We start from the raw sequence: 18396 nt of genomic DNA, 5'->3' as shown, positions 1-18396 counted from the left end.
GTCTATGAGCTAATCCAGTTTCTACATATTTTTGACAGTTTTACTTTGAAACTTTTACTTTTTTTTCTACAGATTTTTGAGCAATGCATAAATCTTTCAACAAGAATTTAAACAATTGTAAAGGCAGACGCCACATCAGCCTGAAAAGTTTGTCCATGCATTTGTGAATTACTGACTTGTTTCTTGCTCTTGGATTTAAAATGATTCACTTTTTCCAAAGTAAAACACTGATTTTACTGCTTGCTGAAATAATCACAAATAACACCTGTGTTTTTGACCATTTAAATTTTGATTTCAATAGTAGTTCCAAATTAACTTTGTTTTTCAGATTAAAATCTCAGCAATATTATTTATAGCTAATTTTCAACAAACCAGATAAAACCAAATAAGAGAACAATGTATGACTGAAAAGTCCTTTGTTCTCCTATAGCAGTCTGTGAATATGTAACCGAAACAGGACCACTGGTTAAAATGTACGAAAATTGCTTTAACTACTGAAGAAACAAGCCACTCAATTGTTTCTGTTTTGCTCCAACATCTAGGGGGAGAGAAAGGATCATCTTCATAGAAATATAAGTTTTCTGAACTTGATCAAAATTCTGATATTCTTTCCTGCTAACAGGAATCATGATCTTCAATAATTCTGAAGAATTTTAATGAGTTACAGCAACATTTAATTTCCCTTTGGGATTAATGAAGTATTTTTGAATTGAATATTGAATCTGATGTGACAGTGAGCATAGCGTTTATTTTTAGAAATTATAATAAACCCCACAACATGACAGTAATAAAATATGAGGATGAGTCATGTAAACATCTATAAAAAATAAATAAAACTCAAGCCGTCCTCACATAGAAATTAATTTCGTTCTCATTATACATGACAATTTTGTTTATTGCCATGTCTGTACTGATGACAGCTCTTTACAGGCCTCATAATTTCACTGTGATTAAATAATGAGTCATTACCTTTCAAAATATTTTCAGACAAGAACAGCAACATTCCTTAATCTATCTGCACAGTGAGGCAGTTGCAACAACTGCCCCATCATTTGTGCTGGGGCAAGAGTCTGGGTTCAGTACCAATCTGGGGTCTTTCTATGAGAAGTCTGCATGTTCTCTCCGCATACGTGTGCCTTCTCTCTGGGTTCTCCCAAATTTCCCATGTTCCAAATATAATACTCTAAAATGTCCTTTGGTATATGTGTATGCATGACTAGTATGATGTATCTCTGAGTTGCCCTACAATGGCCTGGCAACCTGTCCATGGTGTATGCATCCAACCTCTCCCCATGACATATATATATGTTAATGGAGGGCAGTGGTTCAAATAGTTGAGAGTGAAAGAATGGCCCATATTTTCACCAGGTTATACTGTATGAAAAAACAATAAGTAGGTTTACTAACACTGTGGTGAGTAGAAAAAACAAACAAAAACAAAACAAAACTAGGAAATTAAGTGGTTTCATCGAACCAAGTGACCTCATTGACAGAAGAAGGCGCGGCCTACGGGCCGCCATACACGGATTGCTGTCCTCACCACCTGTCGAGCAGGCCCCGCCCACTCTGACGTCTTGGCGCACGCCGCTGTCACGGCATCAACTTTTTGCCCACGTACGAAAATGAAACGTTGAATTGTTAACTCTGAGAAACAGACTCACATGGAAGAAACTCACCAAGAGACGCCGCCTTCTAAATGAGCAGGTAGGGGCTCATGTGGAACACCGCGGGTTACAGGTAAGGTCCAGCTTGAGCCTCTTTGTTCTGAGTTTCGAACAGAGAGTTGGCGCAATAATGTCACTTTAATGGGACAGAAGAGGCATTTTAGCACAGTGTGAGTTTAAACTACACCAGGAAGATAGATGTTAACGTAATTTAGGGTTTCTCTTCAGTCACAGGGTTTAGGTTGAACCTGTAATTGTATTTCTTAATACTGGATAGTAGTTGTTTCTGGAGGGTTTCCCATGCAACATGACTGGATCATGAAGCCTGTTCTCAAGTGTTTATATACATATAAAGGCTGCAAACTGAATGATTTAGTTTAATTTAAGGAATTGGTAATACATGTGTCAATCTTGAATCTTTTTAAAGAAAGCACGGTATAACCCTGTATACATTTTTGACATTTTTTGTATCTATAATAAAATATGTGGTTTTTCAGCTTGCTTTCTTATTTATTTTGCTGTTAGTATGATTTGAATCAAAGGATAACAACTACAAAATGTTGCACTGTGTGCAAATAAATGCTGGTTATAATCAAAGCTTCTCAGTTGTTATAGTTGTCGCTGTTTGGCTTCTTATGGCATAACAACTAATTATATTTAAAGAACTCAAATTAACAAACAAAAAAGCAGGTCATATTTAATGGCAATTAATCACACAATGTCTTACTATGTGGAAATCTTTAGAGCACATATAAAAGCAACCTAATTCCATTCAATGAATTCCAAAAGACAGCCATTAGGATTATTCAGAAAATAGGGATTTGCGAGCACACAAACACATTGCTTTTTAATTCAAATATATTGAAACTTTATGATTGGGTTGAATTCAAAACTACACAATTTATGTTTAAAGCAAGCCATAAGAAATTCCAAGAATCCATCAAATCTTGCTCCACAAGGTAACGTAAGTAAAATGATAGATTATTCAATGTAAAAATCATTCTTGCATGTAAACAAGATTTCTTATTTTCTTTGAATTATGGTAATTGAACAGTTTTTATTTTCTCACAATGGATTCATTAATTCTGATTTTATTGATTTAGTATGTTCTCTACTCATAATGTTGAAATGTTCTCAATACATGTGTGTTTTCCTGTTCCATATTTTGATGCAAACAAACCTTTCGAGCTTGGGACATTTTTAACAGCTACGCTCTAAACTGAGACGGAAGAGTTAAATCAACAACTCGGATTCAATTTTTAAGCCTGTTAAGTAAAAAAGACTTTAAAAATTCTGAGACGTTGTATATGAGTCTTCCAGTTAATCAAAAATGTTCTGAAGTGAGCTGAAGCGTGTCAGTAACAGAAGGAAAAAAACAATATTTCTTTGACTCATTTAAGCTAAAACTTTAGAACAAGACATGATTATATTGTACAATTCCCCTCTTAGAGCGGTTTAATTATATTTTCTGTAGCAGTAAAGGCCAAGAGATAAAATTTTACACCAAAAACAGTGTGTCTATGTTTACATGTTTACTTTGTGCACGTCTTCCGGGGTTGTCTTGTTTGTGGAAAATCAGGTTCAGATTTTTCTATGGCTCGCTGCCATGTGAGTCTATTTTGAGAGACGAAAATACTAACCTGAGCCGTGCTGTTGTTCCTGTTGAGCCTGAGATTTACTGTCGTTTATTGTCCTGGTTTCGCTATCAGCTACAACAGCATGATCAATGCCAACCAGTCTTGTAAATGTCTCAGATGGATTAGCATAAAATAATTTGTGTTTTTTTTTTGTTTTTGTTTTGGGGTTTTTTTGTTTTGTCTTTCAGAGTTACATCATGGGAGAAATCCTATAGCAAAAATACATGGACTGATTTTTGATAATGTGTAGATAAAAGTGTTGTCAGAGTATTCTTGTTTATTTGTTCACATTTAAAAGCAAGACGAACAAGCTCTTAAAGGTAAAAGGAGCATTTCACGCTTCCTCCATTGCATGTGGATTTTTCATTGGCTCTATCACTCTGATTTCCCTTCAGATTCCTCGAGAAAATCTTTTGAGGGCTCCAGGATGAAGGATTCATCAGATGAGGAGGACGTGTCGCTGGGCTGCTCCACTTTAACCTTGAGTCCTCTGGTACCTGAGTCACCGCCTCTCCGCCGCTCCCAGCCCATCTTAATTAGCACAAACAGGTATGACCGGCAGCCACAGAGACTCAGTCTTGCTCATTCAAAAGCAGCACATACAACAGAGTAGCTATGAGTCACTGGGCTTCTGGAGGAAATCCTGGTGCTCACTTAACTGTAGGTCAGCTGACAGTCACACAAGAGATTATGACATGTGGAGGTGTTTGTTAGTTTTAAAGATTACAAGTTGAAGCTGAGCTGTTGAATAAAAAACAACAACAAAAAACCCCCCCTTTTTTTTGGAGAAGAGAATATGCACATTACTGAAAATCAGGGATATGGAAATCAGACATTGCTTTTGAATTCAACAGAATTAACAAAACATAAACAAATGAAATGGGACTGGACAAAAACAATACTACCTGTAACTAAATGTTATTTGTTTCATTTTTGAAATCACACTAGTTCTGTAGCTGTCAATGTGAGTTCAGCATCTTAATATTACTTTTGTCAGTTTCAAATTTTTTTCAGTGACCTTTGTTTGTTTTTCAGTCATTAACAACTTTTTTCCACATGTGTAATTTACCAACAGATGTTTCCTTTTATTAATGTTGTCATTCTAATTCTTTTAGGAAGAAAGGAGGTGAAGTTTTGTCTTCCTCTGAGTCCCCCATTCCAAACCCCTTTCCAGAGCTGTGCAATCTTTCATTGCCCAACGGTTCACTTCCATCAGAATCAAGTGACAAATTTGTGAGTATTTTTAGGTCACAAAACATATGAAATTGCACTCTGATGACCCCTAATTTTGCCTCTCCCCAACAACCAATGTAAATACATAAAATTCTGGAGGGGGATAAAACGTAGTCCCAACCCACAAAATGTCTGGGTCCTCTTTCTACTCTCAGCCAGTAGGGGGCACCAACTCTCCAATGACATCATATGCATAAAAGCAACAAAAACGTCTCAAATGGCTTAAAACACCAACACTCTCTTAGACATAAAACAACATAAATCCTTATATCTACTCATGTAAAAACAAATGCTTCTTGCATTAATTAGAAATAGTGTCACAATGAAACATTTCCTAATCCGCTTTCTAAATCCTATCAATCCCATTATTACAGCTCAGGCCAGTGAGTGCCTCGAGTAAATGTGTCCTCTTCACATGCAACGATTTTCTGTTCTAAACAGAAAATCTAAAATGACACAATCTGTTTGTTGTTTTAAATAAACAGAGTGATGCACAGATTGTGTCATTTTAGGATCTTGTTATTCAATTCAATAAAAAATTACCTTACTGATCCCAGTAAGGTATTTTTACTGGGATCAGTAATCCCAGTAATTTGAGTTAGAACAACAAATAAATGTTATTATAACTCATATTAATTCAAATTATTTCATTTAATTCAACCTTCTTTATAGTATTGGGCCTTGTTGGAATAATTTAGTAAAAGAAGAATACAAAGACTGGAAAGGGTGCTGTTACTGAGGCCATTATAGCTAAGACATGCTTATACTACATATGAATCAACACTGGATTAGTTTGAGTATAGCTGTCATGTTAACTTAGTTGGTCAGTTATCTCAACAGGTTTTCTGCTTTTTTTTTACAGTCCTATGTAATATGCAAATTTGCAAACATATCACTGTGTGTATAAAGAATCTATGCACTTATTTGATGATTTTCCTGAGATGTTTTACTCCCCAAATGTGGCTTTTATTCTTGTAAAGTAAGTTGAAACATATCATTTAGCAGTTTCTAATTATCTCCAGCCTTCCTTTTGTTGAACTGCTCAGACAGAAAGGCCGTTTGAATATAACTCAATAGGCAGAGGTGACCAAAAAAGATAGAGGAAGCCATCTTGAATCACATCAACCCTTTGAACCTCCTCTGTCAATATGAGATTTTGTTCAGAAGTCTGACAACAGAGCTTTCAGGACCTTTAATACCACAGCACACACAGATATTTCTCCCACTGCACTTCTTGTCATTGCCCTGCAGCAGTTTCCAGGGCTGGGGTTGAAGTTTGATCCTTAGAATAGGATCTAACTGTCCTAAGGATTGGACAGACATCGTTTGAGGTTTTTAACATTTATCAGTGTTTATGTGTGTTGTTATTGCATTCACAACCACATTGTGTGCAGTACTTCTTAAAACTGTGGCCTGATGTCCTTTTGTTAGAGCCAGAATTTGTTTTGAGGAAGTGATATGAGTCAGAGTGCAGTAAAATATTTCCATAGAAAGCCTTGTTGTTCTCCCATAATCCTCTCGAGTTGATGTGCAGTAATTATTTCTGCCTGACTGACTCCAGCGCTCACTCAGCCAGCCTGTTCTCATTTATTGACATGTTTCTGGTCAGGCAGGTTGTCTTCATTTTGCTTGGAAACCTGTTGCTGGATGCAGTCAGTGTCTCGCCTGCTCAAAGAATAATCCAGCCGGTTTAATAACCTGTGCACAGTTGATCTATTGTCTATGTGAACAGCTGCTTCTCAGTCCAAACAGATGCAGAGAAGGTTTTAGCATTTTAACCTCAGGAAGAAGGAGATGTTTTCTGCCATAAAGTTTAAGGCCAGGTCACTCTGAAATTAGAAACCAATTAAAACTTCTCTTTGAGCTTTAAAGGTTATTGGACACAAAGATTTTGACCGTTGTGTGAACTTAGCGTCACAATTTGGGTTTTAATCTGAGGTTTTGGGAATTGTTTGACGTGGTATTAATCAGTGTGTAATCAAGAAGAAAAGCTAAGGAGTTATAGACAAAATAATCACTTGGAAACTGGACCACTGGAGTTTTAGGCTTTCAGGTGCTTATATATTTGAGCATTTTCACAGCTGTTATTAACCATGTAGTGTCTGTCTTCTCGTTTTTTTTAAATCTCTGCTACAGTTATTTATTTCTTTAGCACTTAAAGACTATAACTACTCTTAGGGAAAATTGAGTTATATTTTTTAGCTAATTTTCTCTCCATTTGAGGGGAAAAACGTATTTCTATCCTGACTAGAAAGCAGAAATCCTTAAATGAATGAATGCATAACTATTTACATAACTATACCAAACAATCTCTGGTTTGTTTAAAGTGGACCGCAGTGTCTCCTTTTAATTGGAGGGATTGTTGTGGATTTCCCCTCAGGTGATTAAAGTCTATGGAGACGAGAGCGCCTATAAGACTATATTGATTGGTCGCCAAGCAACAGCCAGAGAAGTGTGCCAGCTGTTGGTCCAGTCAGCTCACTGCAGCAATGAGGACAACTGGGCGCTTCTCGAGATCTATCCTACTCTGGGCCTAGGTAAACCTAAGATGGTTCACTACACAATTGACACTGAATAACAAGACTGGTTTGGTTTACATCTTCATCCTGATGTCTTCAGAGAGATGTCTGGAGGACCACGAGATTGTACTGGAGGTTCAGGCCACCTGGTCTGACAAGGTTGAGGCGAGATTCATGTTCTCCAAAAACTATGACAAGTATGAGTTCTTCCATATACAGTGGGTATGTAAAGCCTTCATTCATGAGTTGCAGGTTAAGTTCTGTGTTAATAGACTGAGTGAAGGCCTCAGACAGTTCCTCATGTTGGTCGTAGACTGGCATCTGTGCACTTGCACCATTTAAACTGTTGACTTTTATTGAATGGGCTTCCCATAGGTCTTTATGGTGAGCCCACACTGCCTTTGTCAAATCAAAATCAAATCAAATTTTATTTTTATAGCACATTTCAGTAGCAATGCATTTCTAAGTACTTTACATCATAACAAATACAAAAACATGCGACATAGAAACAACAACCAAAACATTACATTAAGTCAAGTGCCATCATTAAATTTGTAATTGATTATGTTTTAAATGCAACTCTAAACAGGTGGGTTTTTAGTCGAGATTTAATGGGAGTCGGTATTTCAGCTGTTTTACAGTTTTCTGGAAGTTTGTTCCAGATTTGTGGTGCATAGAAGCTGAATGCTGCTTCTCCTTGTTTGGTTCTGGTTCTGGGGATGCAGAGCAGACCAGAACCGGGAGACCTGAGGGTCTCTGTGCCTTCAGATGGTACAAATGTGGTGTGGTTTGAAACATGTGCAAAGTTCTTGAAGTACTCATTATTTTATTACTATACCAAAATGTCATGCAGAAAATTTTAGAAAAATACAAAATTTTTACATATTTTCACAGTGGTTGTTAAAAGGCACGGAGTCTTTAAGGTGACATGGGTAAAAAAAAAAGATTTATTGTGCACAGCAGATACTTTCTTGAGAAATTAGACATATACGAGTTATTTTGACATTCTCGGATATATTTTGTACCTTTGGGAAAATAATTCAGGAATTTCTGCACACATTGTCCCTCCAGTTTTTTGGAATTCAGCAGAGCTGGAAATTGACATATGTATAATTGTGAGTTTATTGCAAATTGTCCATAAGACATGGTCAAAAACATTGGATTTAATTGACCAATTCTCACCTGTGGGTGGCAGTATTTCTTACTTCTAATACACTGCTACCTCAGCCTTAGTTGATGTCAAGTTATAGTTCAAGATTGATAAGGGCAGTAACCAAAATCAAAGTATTTAAGTTCTTTAAAGAAAAAAAAATTTGATTGTCCATTCTGTCTGCTTTTTGATTTTTCCCATATTGTTTTTCCTCTATACATAGATTTTGGAAGGTGCTCAATGAGGCAAAAAATTTCAACATTTTTGCAAATAATTCTAAAGTAGCATCAGAAAATTAGTAATTTTAATTGCATAAACAATTACAAAACAATTGTGAAGTCCCGGAGGAACTGTCGGCAGTCGCCTGAGGTTGTGAGAATTGCTTGGTTGACTACCAAGAGCATTTTGCACAAACAAGATTCTATCTGATACGCAGCTGCTCTGTTTGTTTTCACCCCTTGCACTGAATAAATACATCTATTAAGGATTTATCTGAACTACTTGCAATAATTCTTAAATAATAAATATCGATGTTTTTCAGCAAGCAAGGTTGAAAATCCCCAGTCCTAATAATCATGTTTTTGTTTTTTTTTAACACAGTGAATCTGTAAGATAAATTTACTTGAAGTTCTTGTGATTCATCTTGCAGCGCTTCTTTGCAAATGGAATGATATCAGACAGCGAGGATGCCATGAAGAAGATGACATCGACAGTGTTCATTCGGGTAAACCAAGAACAATTTTGTGTGCTAGACTTTTTAAAAAAATATATTGTGTAATATAAAAAGTGTAAGATATGAGACAGCAAAATGTTTTCTAGCAGAATAGTTTAACAAAAAATCTATCATTTATTCTGTAAAAGTGGTTGAATGTTTCAAGAAAATCCGCTGAAACACTTTTAGAAAACATACTAAGTTAGCAAAAGGTTTTGAAGAAATATCATAAAAGCCTACTGAATAGCAAAAATTGCAGTCTAACCAGCTGAAAGTATGTTAAAGGATTGTGTTTTTACAGACCACTGTCACAAATGTCAACAGATGGAAATATAAAATATTTTAAAACTAGAAAAGTTAAGAATTTTGAAAGTATGAAATCTATATGAATTACAGTTTACCTTTAAATTGATTTACAAAGCAAAAATAAAGTTTAGAGATACTCTTCTGAAAACAATACTGTTTTGTTTCAATTCCCACTGAAATGGGAAGACATTTATGTGGATGATGTGTTAATCAGGTTGTTTTCTTGACAAAAATAAACAGATGGAGAGTTGGTAATTTTATATGAGCTTCATATATGCACCACAAAGAAACTTCTTCCATGCAAAATGTGAAAACACATTTTGCAAATGTGAAAACACATTTTGCATTAGGACTATAATACACTTTGAGGCTGAAAATACTTTATTTTACTAATAAATATCTGCAACAGCATTGGATTTCTCAGTGCCCAAGGCAAATGAAGAAGGGCATGTTTGCTTGGAGTCCCTATGTAACGTAACTTGGCTTCCATCCAGCACACACGTAGCATTTGTTTGAAGTGACTAACACCAAACAAGTTTGGGATTTAGTGACATGAAAAACAATGGCTTTGGAATAACATTTTAAAAGTTGCATTACTCTTGTGCAGTGAAACTCATTAGAAGGATTGTGGTGACATTTCCTATGCAAATCGCAGAAACAGTGTTGGTCAAAATTAAAACAACTGTGGTTGTTGAATCTGTTCCATTTGAATGATAACATAATTTTAATTTGTGGGGTAATAACAGCCAGATTGGGACAAAGAAAGATCCCTTTAAGGCCCTTTAGAGGGTGCCATATTATTAGGCTTTCAAGCTGATTTTTTGCGACAACCTATGTCTCTTAATACCCTTAACCCTGATGGACCATTGAAATCTATGTGAAATCAAATTTTAACTGGAGACTTTGATATCACTTTGCTCTCCTATCTTTTAAAGCTTTGATGCCCAATCTTAGTGCTACCAACACAACATGGCTGCACTCTTTACTGCCTTGTGCTTACTCTTTCACCTGCATTGTTTTCTTCCAAAATAAAAAAAAAACTAGGTAAATGCTAATAAATTTAAATGTGCACCTAAATGCTAATGTATATTTAGTGTGTTAAAGCTACAGTTGGAAACTGTAACTAACAAGAGCAAGGGAAGTCACTGTCAGGAGCATAATCAGTAAATCGATGTTAAATTGCTGATAGTAACGTGGTGAAATAAAACAAAGACCTGAGAAAGATATCTCTCATGTTTGTTAACGTGTCCAAATAAATGTGCAGAATCACAAGCAGAACATTTTTGGTATAATGTCTAATGGCACCACTTTATTTGAGACAGAACTTGAATTCTGTTACCTCAACAGGAGCTGACCTCGAATGTGAAATCTCCTCAGATCAAGGGATTTTTCTACTTAAAGGGATACTTTAAGACGTCTTGGAAGAAGATGTTCTTCACCCTCCGACGGTCTGGTCTTTACATATCCACCAAGCAAACAGTTAGGGAAACTTCTTATGTTTTCTCCAGAACTTGATTTGTTGCTAAGATTGTAAATTGTTGCAGAGTGTTTAACTTTAACTTTTGTTCTACTATCTGTGTTTGGGATTTAGGGTGATCAGCATCTAAAAGAATTTGCTAATCTAAATGTTTCAAACGTGTACAAAGTGGTTGACGGCTGCAAACGATATGGAGCTCCTACTGAATTCAACTTCTGCATCAAGGTAGAAAATGCTCACAGACTTATATTGTACTTTGTTTATTTTTGTAATTTAAACAAAGAATTAAATTGTGATCTTTTAGAGTAATGACTTGACCATTATAAATAAGTGCCGTTTGTTGTGCAATCCCTCCTCTGGTTAAAATCTTTGTATTTAACCTTTGAACTTTGTAACTGTAGAGAAACGACTGCATCATCACCATATATCTAGCAAATTACATAATGTGTGAATAGTGAATTAAGGTGGAAACTGAAAAGTAGTTGGCCTAATGTAGACTGTTCATTCCTTGCAAGGGTGCAGCTTAATCAATAAAAACATAAAAGTAACATGCTATTCATACCCATGATGAATATATGTAAACCTCAGATGCCTGATGTATGTTTTGTTTCTGTGTTTGCTCAGCCCACCAAGAGTCAAGGCCAAGTAAAGGATTTAAAGATCATGTGTGCTGAAACTGAAGAGATGCGAAAAATGTGGATTTGTGCTTTCAGATTGTTCAAGGTACATTTTAAAATGAAACTTGCTTTTTAAATATTATTTTAGCAAATTACAGACAGGAATACAAAATAATTACATTATCTGTGTTTTTGTGTTTTCAGTGTGGGAGGCAAATTAAGCTAAACTATAATGCGGTATCAGAGTCCAAGTTGGCTCCACGAACCCCAGTAAGCCCAAAGCTCACGGAGAGCAAAGTCAGTTTGTCTCGCAAGATGCGGCATTGTGATTGACCCTGTCATTTCCGCATGGGTGTACTGGAACTGTACCTGTGCTGTTTGCAGTCAGAGTCAGAGAATAGCTTGGTGGCGATGGACTTCACAGGTAAAGCTGGAGGACGTATCATTGAAAACCCAACGGAGGCTCAGAATGCAGAGCAGGAGGAAGCACAGGCCTGGAGGGTGAGGGAGAACAAATGGTCTTATACGTTTTCTTTTAACTCTGCCTTTGTGAAGCTGAAAGACAACAGAGTTGATACACTGATAAATAAACCAACAGCATTTTAAATCTTACGGTTGCAGCATTGTCATGTCTGAAGACATTTCTAAGTGCCACACTGTTTCCAGCGCAGTCAGTCTCTACTTCTTACATCTTATGTAAAACACATCGTCAGACGATCAGATTGACAAAAACCTTTGCTTTCATAGAGGTTCTGATAGACATTTTTGTGCAACATGCATCTTCTTTTTGTTTTTGTTAATCTGTGGATAGATTTCATGGATTTTGATGCTGATAAAGAGCAGTTGCTTCTTATTTTGTCCTAATCCATAAAGCTCAAGAATTTTTCAGTCTCTTTATTTGAAATGTTGTTTACAGATAGTTTTGTGTTTTGTAAAGAAGCCACAATGCATCAACTTACATTACCTATGTAGAGAGGAGAAATGATGTGGCATTTACTGACCTTTGTCTGATGCTTGTTTTCTGACAGAAGAGAGAAACCTTAAGGTTCTGCCAGCCCAACACAAACTCTGAGCCTCAGGATTTCTGTAAGTCCACATGAGATCCACACGTAACTTCATAAGTAACTGAATAATATACCAATATCTTTTTCTTTGCTCACAGCCTTTCATGAGACCCACCCATGGTTTTATGGTGGTTTGACCAGAAATGAAGCAGAGAAGCTGATAGAGAAGCAGGGGCTGGTAGATGGGTGAGGACCACCAGAGTGAATTACTTTTTTTTTCTGGTTTTCAATTAGAAATGAGGCTTAAAATCTTGTTTTTACAACTGAAATGTTTTTTTTTTTTATCATTAAAGATTCTGCTGCCTATAAGTTTTTCTTTGGACATTTAGTTGTTTGTTGAATTCAAGTCTGGCTGCTGAATAAATTTAAAAAAAAAATTATAGTTTTCAAAACCTTTTACAAATAAAATTTGAAAGTGTGGTGTGCATCTGTATTCAGTCCATCCTTTAACTAATAACCTTAAGTGAAACCAAAGTCAAATATCTGTAAAATTACATTTATTTAAAATTTTGTATAAATACAACTGTTCTGCAAAGCCTGATACATTTATTAGTGGACCTAAGTTCACAATTCAGTTTAATTCTCTTATACTTAATCAGAATTATTATAGGATATCATAGCTGTGGGTACGAAGGATCTCCTTTGTTGGGCTTTTATGTAATGGTCAAATAATGAAGTTGTGAAAATAATGTTTAGGTTTATCTGTAATTTTAGATTTGATGAAGCATCTGTCTTTGCACAACCAGCTCTAGAAGATCCACATCAGTCTGCAGGACAGGGCCAGCATTGTTTACCTGGCTCAGCTGCTTCTTACCCAAACAGATCACAGCAAATAGCAGACTTATAGAAGATCTCCAACAACCTTCTGCAGCTAATAATTTATTAATAGTCAAATGCAGTCTGCCCTTCTTCTTTAGTCAGAACTTTATGAAGACCACCAAAGATGTCAGGAATAAAATTTTGAAGAACCAAGAATGGGTATAAAATAATGTCCTAAGTTTTAGACCTCTGACATAACACTGGTGTGTTGCAGCTGCAAACCTACAAACCTGTGAGTTTATGTGGCCAGCCACATAAACTGACAGGCTGGGTCAAGGAGAGCATTAATCAGAGAAGCAGCTAAAAGGTCCTAATGCAAATTCACATTAAAAATTGTGCCTAGTACACATTTTTGACAATGCAGTTGTGCACCATGCATTACGTTGTGTTGGGCTATTCCAGAAAGTCCCAAGGATATTCATAACTTGCGTATCTCTGTGAAAAACCTTCTCCAAAATTGAATTTTGTAAACACCATGTAACTGATGTTTATATAATGTATGCTATAAGTCAAAAACCTGAGCATTTTATATTTTGACATTTTATCTCATTGGAGGTATTTTTAACATGTATTGATCTTCAGGATGTTCCTGATGCGTAGAAGCCAACAGCATGAGAACTGCTTTGTGCTGTCGTTGTGTCATGAGCTGAAGGTCAAACACTTTATCGTGATCCCGGTGAGTTCCCCGTGCTCTTTCTGATGTCTTCTTTTAATCTCCCAAAAATGCCACTGACTTAATTTAGCCACGTCTCTGCAGGTTTTGGAGGATGGAAAAAAGTACCTCACTTTAGACGACGGCAAGACTCGGTTCATTGACCTCCTGCAGCTGGTGGAGTTTTACCAAATCAACAAGGGCGCCCTGCCTGTGTGCCTCACACGCCCCTGCATCTGTGTGCCGCTGTGAACTCCCTCTGCTTTCTGGACCGCTTCATTTCACAACGATATCCATCAAGGAAACAGATCATCCCAGTGAGATGAAGCTGTCGGAGCTGTGGGCATGAGTATGAACCAGAGATGAAGCATTTCATCCGCTCCTCCCCACTTTGTTTTTTTTTTTAATTATTTTTCCCACAACATGGGTCTGCACAGAGACTGGCTGGTTTTTATTTTAATTAATGAGCAGCCGTCCCTATAGAGACATCTTAATTAGCCATGTTGGACAGGCTTTCAGCGCTATGAGGGGAGTGTTTGGAGAAGATGGAGTGTGAACTTTACTTTCATTCAGTGCCACACTGTTGCTGTGATAAAGAGCTGAGCAGCTTTACATGACTAGGAGCTTCAGACACCCCTGAATACATCTCCATCAGAGAACTGTGGATGACAGAGGGCGCTCTGAGTATGAGTGGGCTTCCTTGGTTGTGCAAATCAAAAAGGAAGAAACTAATGTTGCAGTCATGTAGCATATAAGCTCCAGAGATGGGTTTTTTTAATTGCACGTTAGGGCTTTAACAGGATCAAAATAAATTCAATAAAAAAATTGAGACCTGCACTGATTTATGCTGTTATGGGATCTGCAATGTTTTAAATTTTCACACATAATAAATCCAGAAAAGCTTAATGTTAAGGTTGAGGATTTCTCAACGCTAACTCCACAGAAAGACCATTAAATTACCTCAGGTAAAGACACTCAGGAAAGACTTTTAAAAAAAAATATAAATACATGTCTGTAGCTCTTAATATATATTAATTTTCTGCAAAGATATTCTAAAAAACCATCTTTATACAGTATTGGCATTTCTACAGAAATGTGTTCAAGTGTGTGTTATAAATAAGTAACATTAAGTAATATTAAGATAATATTCGTGATAAACTGTAACTTTTCAGAAGAACCATGTATGTGCCAGTAAAATAAAAAAATGCTTTCATGTGATTGATTAAATTTTTCAGTATGTTTTAGTTTTGCTGTAGCTACCCAAGTCAGATTTTTATTCTCCCTTTTTTTTGTTGTTTGCTAATATAAAAGCCCACTTCTTTATGTTACAAACCGTTACCTTCCTAAAATAATGGCCCAAGGCTTTAAAAAAAAAAAAAAAGGGATTTTGGCAAAAAAAAAAAAAAAAATCACTTTTGAATTCAGAAACTATGCCAATTTAAGAAGCTTTTATTGGCATTTTCTATGCAGTTTGCTTCTGTGTCTTCATTGAACAAAACACATCGGTGGTGTGGGACGCCTGTCAGAAAAATATTCCTTATGTAATTAAAATTTTAGGGGTCCCTTTACACTTGATTAAGACCACGCTGTAATATCCACTGGCAATTTGAGCTATAAATCAATCGTTGTGGTATAAATGAGAATGTAATGAAAGCTTTTATTGCTCCAAACTGGCCTGCCTTTAAAAAGGAAACCAGACTGTGAAGCTGTTGCTGGAGCGCCATGAAAGGCTGCCCTCTGGGTTCTTGTGCTCAGATCAAACATCCTCTGTTGGATGCTGATTTTTTTCTTCTTCTCTGACCTGCTATATCTGTCCATGCGCGCGTGGTTAAATATCAGCGTGCTTTGAGCGACCCTTCCCTCTGGCCCTCTGTGAATTCGTCGCTATGGCAACAAATTTTCCTCCACTGGCCTCGATGGGCAGGTAAATTAGAGGGTAAATGAGACAGAGGGGAGACAGGTCAGAAAGGCTTCAAAGGGAGCTTTGTCAGTGTGCTGCTAGACAATTAGTGTTGCATAATGACTGATTTAATTTGTGCAAAAGAGCTCTTTGAATATGACTTTCATCCGCTGAAACGGATATAAATTCAACAAAAGGAGATAAAAGCATAATTTTATAATCCTTGAGTGTCTTCTCGGAAGGTGAAGTCCAGTTTTGATTATATTTCAAGAGTCAAATACTGACAGAATTAATGTAAGAAATCCTCATAATAGACTTTAAAGAATGGGGGTTTGGAGTGTTTCTAAATGACATAACATCAGGTCAAGGTTAAAACGTTTAGTCAAACACATTATTAAAAATATACAGATGTGGAAATATGGGGAGGTTGATACAAAAATCAATTTTGACTTTAGCATTTGAATTATATACATTCAAGGTCTGTCTATTTTGTTCAGATGCCCTCACATATCCAAGTTGCAGAGGTAACTAGTCCAGGACATAAATTAACTGAAATGTCCTTTATTCCACCTCTACCAATGTGATAAATAGTTGAACTTACCCAAAAGTTTCCTTTCAGAGCCAGATGGTCAAGAAGCATCCTTATCAGATGTGCAGTCCACCTCAGCTCACTCATTTTGATGTTGAAACACTCCTCATCTTATCTGAAAAGCTACAGTCACCTGGATGGGAAAGTTAATTTCAGATGTTTGTTTTTGGAATCTTGCTCCTTATTCATCATGACAACATATTTGACACTAAATCAAGAGCTTTACCTTTTGGCTGATCTACTTCTGCTCCAAAAGAAAGTCTACTCCAATGGTGTCTGATGTTCAGATTTTTCTCTGGTTCAACTCATTTGAATTGAATAAATAAGTCATTAAGAGTTCCAGATACTCAGGAGCTAATTCGACACCTTGAACATTGCAGGGCATCAGCTAGAGTAGAGTTGGGGAGTAGTTGTCGATACAGAATTTCTTTTGTTTTTACTAAGAACCTTCTAGTCCCTAAGGATGTCCTTTGCATTCCCACAGGATTTCTTACAAAATAATTTGATGACACAGTTGTTTTTCTCTAGTCTCTTAATGACATGGTGTGGTAATGTGGCCTTGGTTTTCCTTTTTGGTTTAAATTTATGTTTCTTTTATTGCTGTTTTGGATAGCTTGTTATATTTTGAACTTATTTACTTTTCTTAGATTTAGTTCAGTTATATTTTTGGGGGTGTTGTGTTGCATGTTTTTGATTGGTTGTTTTGAGGTCACGTGCCATGTACACCGGGAGACGCCCCACTGCAGCGGCACAGGTGTTCTGCATCTAATTAAGCAGCGTGCAGACCAGGAAGGATGAAAAGCCGTCGACGGTGAGACAGCTAGAGGAGAAGCAGACGGAGCCGGGCTGGTTGTTGGTGTTGGAGGACGGCGCAGGCGAACCGGAGGACTAGAGACGGGCGGACTGGTCACCAAGCAGTACCACCCGTCTGATCGCTGTTGAGGGCAGCGAGTCGCCTGACTGGTCGCCGTCAAGGAGCGGGCGGCCGGGCTGTAGGAGCAGGAGTGGCTGGATCGCGGCTGAGGTTCGCCAGGGACCGGGAACAGTAGAGGACCGCGCCCCCCTTTGGGCCAGCTAAGAGTCTGTTACGGACTTGTTTATTGACTTTGCCTTCAAGGACTGCCTGTGCCCCCTTTTTAATTATTCACCTTTTAAATAAATTATTGTAAATTTTATTGGTCTGTTTTGAAACTCTGTTCACAATCCTTGCAGTTATTTATTTGGTACACCACTGGGGTGCCACAATGGGACTGCTTTTAGTTATACAAGATAGAAGATGACATTATTCATAGAAACTCAATGGTGTAACAATATATACAGTACAGACCACAAGTTTGGACACACCTTCTAATTCAATGGGTTTTCTTTATTTTCATGACTATTTTTCAGGCAAGAAATCCCACTTATTAACCTGACAGGGCAACACCTATGAAGTGAAAACCATTTCAGGTGACTACCTCTTGAAGCTCATCAAGAAAATGCAGTGTGTGTGCAAAGCAGTAATCACAGCAAAAGGTTGCTACTTTGAAGAAACTAGAATATAAGGGGTATTTTCAGTTGTTTTACACTTTTTTGTTTAGTGCATATTTCCACATGTGTTATGCATAGTTTTGATGCCTTCAGTGTGAATCTACAATGTCAATAGTCATGAAAATAAATGAAACTTATTGAATTAAAAGGTGTGTCCAAACTTTTGGTCTGTACTGTGTGTGTGTGTGTATATATATATACTGTATATATATATTGCACAAATTTCCACCTTTATGACTGTTTAAGAAGCTGAAACAGCATTTTGTTTTTCTTAATCCTTTATTTGTGTTTAAAATACTTATGTGAAGGAGTTTGAGTTTAGCATTGAACAGCTCTTAGCCGAAAACAGGAGATCGGCTCCAACCAGAGGTGAATTCTCGGATTGGAACCTTATCAGTAATTATACAAGTAGTCCAATCTGTCTATGGCAGTTCAATGTAGAGCCTGTATCTTCACAGTAAAAGCAGCAGTTGAGTTATTCAATGACTGGATGAGGATGCTTCCTTCCTTGGTGCCAACCTTTGGAG

At 36.9% G+C, this 18396-nt stretch overlaps 1 protein-coding gene across 2 annotated transcripts; it reads left to right on the top strand.

Annotated features, from left to right (window-relative positions):
- The first annotated feature begins 1623 nt into the window (after positions 1 to 1623).
- On the top strand, positions 1624 to 14756 carry LOC102235008 (growth factor receptor-bound protein 7-like). 2 transcript variants are annotated; one of them, XM_014473523.2, is made up of 15 exons: positions 1624 to 1737; positions 3697 to 3850; positions 4417 to 4534; positions 6915 to 7071; positions 7154 to 7275; positions 8853 to 8927; positions 10569 to 10700; positions 10813 to 10923; positions 11323 to 11421; positions 11520 to 11585; positions 11700 to 11816; positions 12344 to 12401; positions 12478 to 12565; positions 13781 to 13874; positions 13956 to 14756. In XM_014473523.2, the coding sequence occupies exons 2-15, from the start codon at positions 3729 to 3731 to the stop codon at positions 14100 to 14102; spliced, it is 1506 nt and encodes a 501-aa protein (XP_014329009.1). In that variant the 5' UTR covers positions 1624 to 1737; positions 3697 to 3728; the 3' UTR covers positions 14103 to 14756. The 2 variants fall into 2 exon arrangements, with proteins under 2 accessions (XP_014329009.1, XP_023196390.1); XM_023340622.1 differs by having other exon boundaries at positions 11520 to 11612.
- Positions 14757 to 18396: the final 3640 nt, after the last annotated feature.

This window comes from Xiphophorus maculatus, chromosome 10 (genome assembly GCF_002775205.1).
Source record: "Xiphophorus maculatus strain JP 163 A chromosome 10, X_maculatus-5.0-male, whole genome shotgun sequence".
Classification (NCBI taxonomy): domain Eukaryota; kingdom Metazoa; phylum Chordata; class Actinopteri; order Cyprinodontiformes; family Poeciliidae; genus Xiphophorus; species Xiphophorus maculatus.
The sequence above is the reverse complement of the archived record's forward strand: the minus strand, read 5'-3'. Positions and strand labels throughout refer to the sequence as shown.

Excerpts from the sequence above, each read along its gene's own strand:
- LOC102235008 (XM_023340622.1), top strand. The coding sequence starts at position 3,729 with ATGAAGGATTCATCAGATGAGGAGGACGTGTCGCTGGGCTGCTCCACT. Across the intron at positions 7,276-8,852 it reads AGTTCTTCCATATACAGTGG|CGCTTCTTTGCAAATGGAAT; the intron begins GTATGTAAAGCC and ends TTCATCTTGCAG. Across the intron at positions 10,924-11,322 it reads AATTCAACTTCTGCATCAAG|CCCACCAAGAGTCAAGGCCA; the intron begins GTAGAAAATGCT and ends GTGTTTGCTCAG.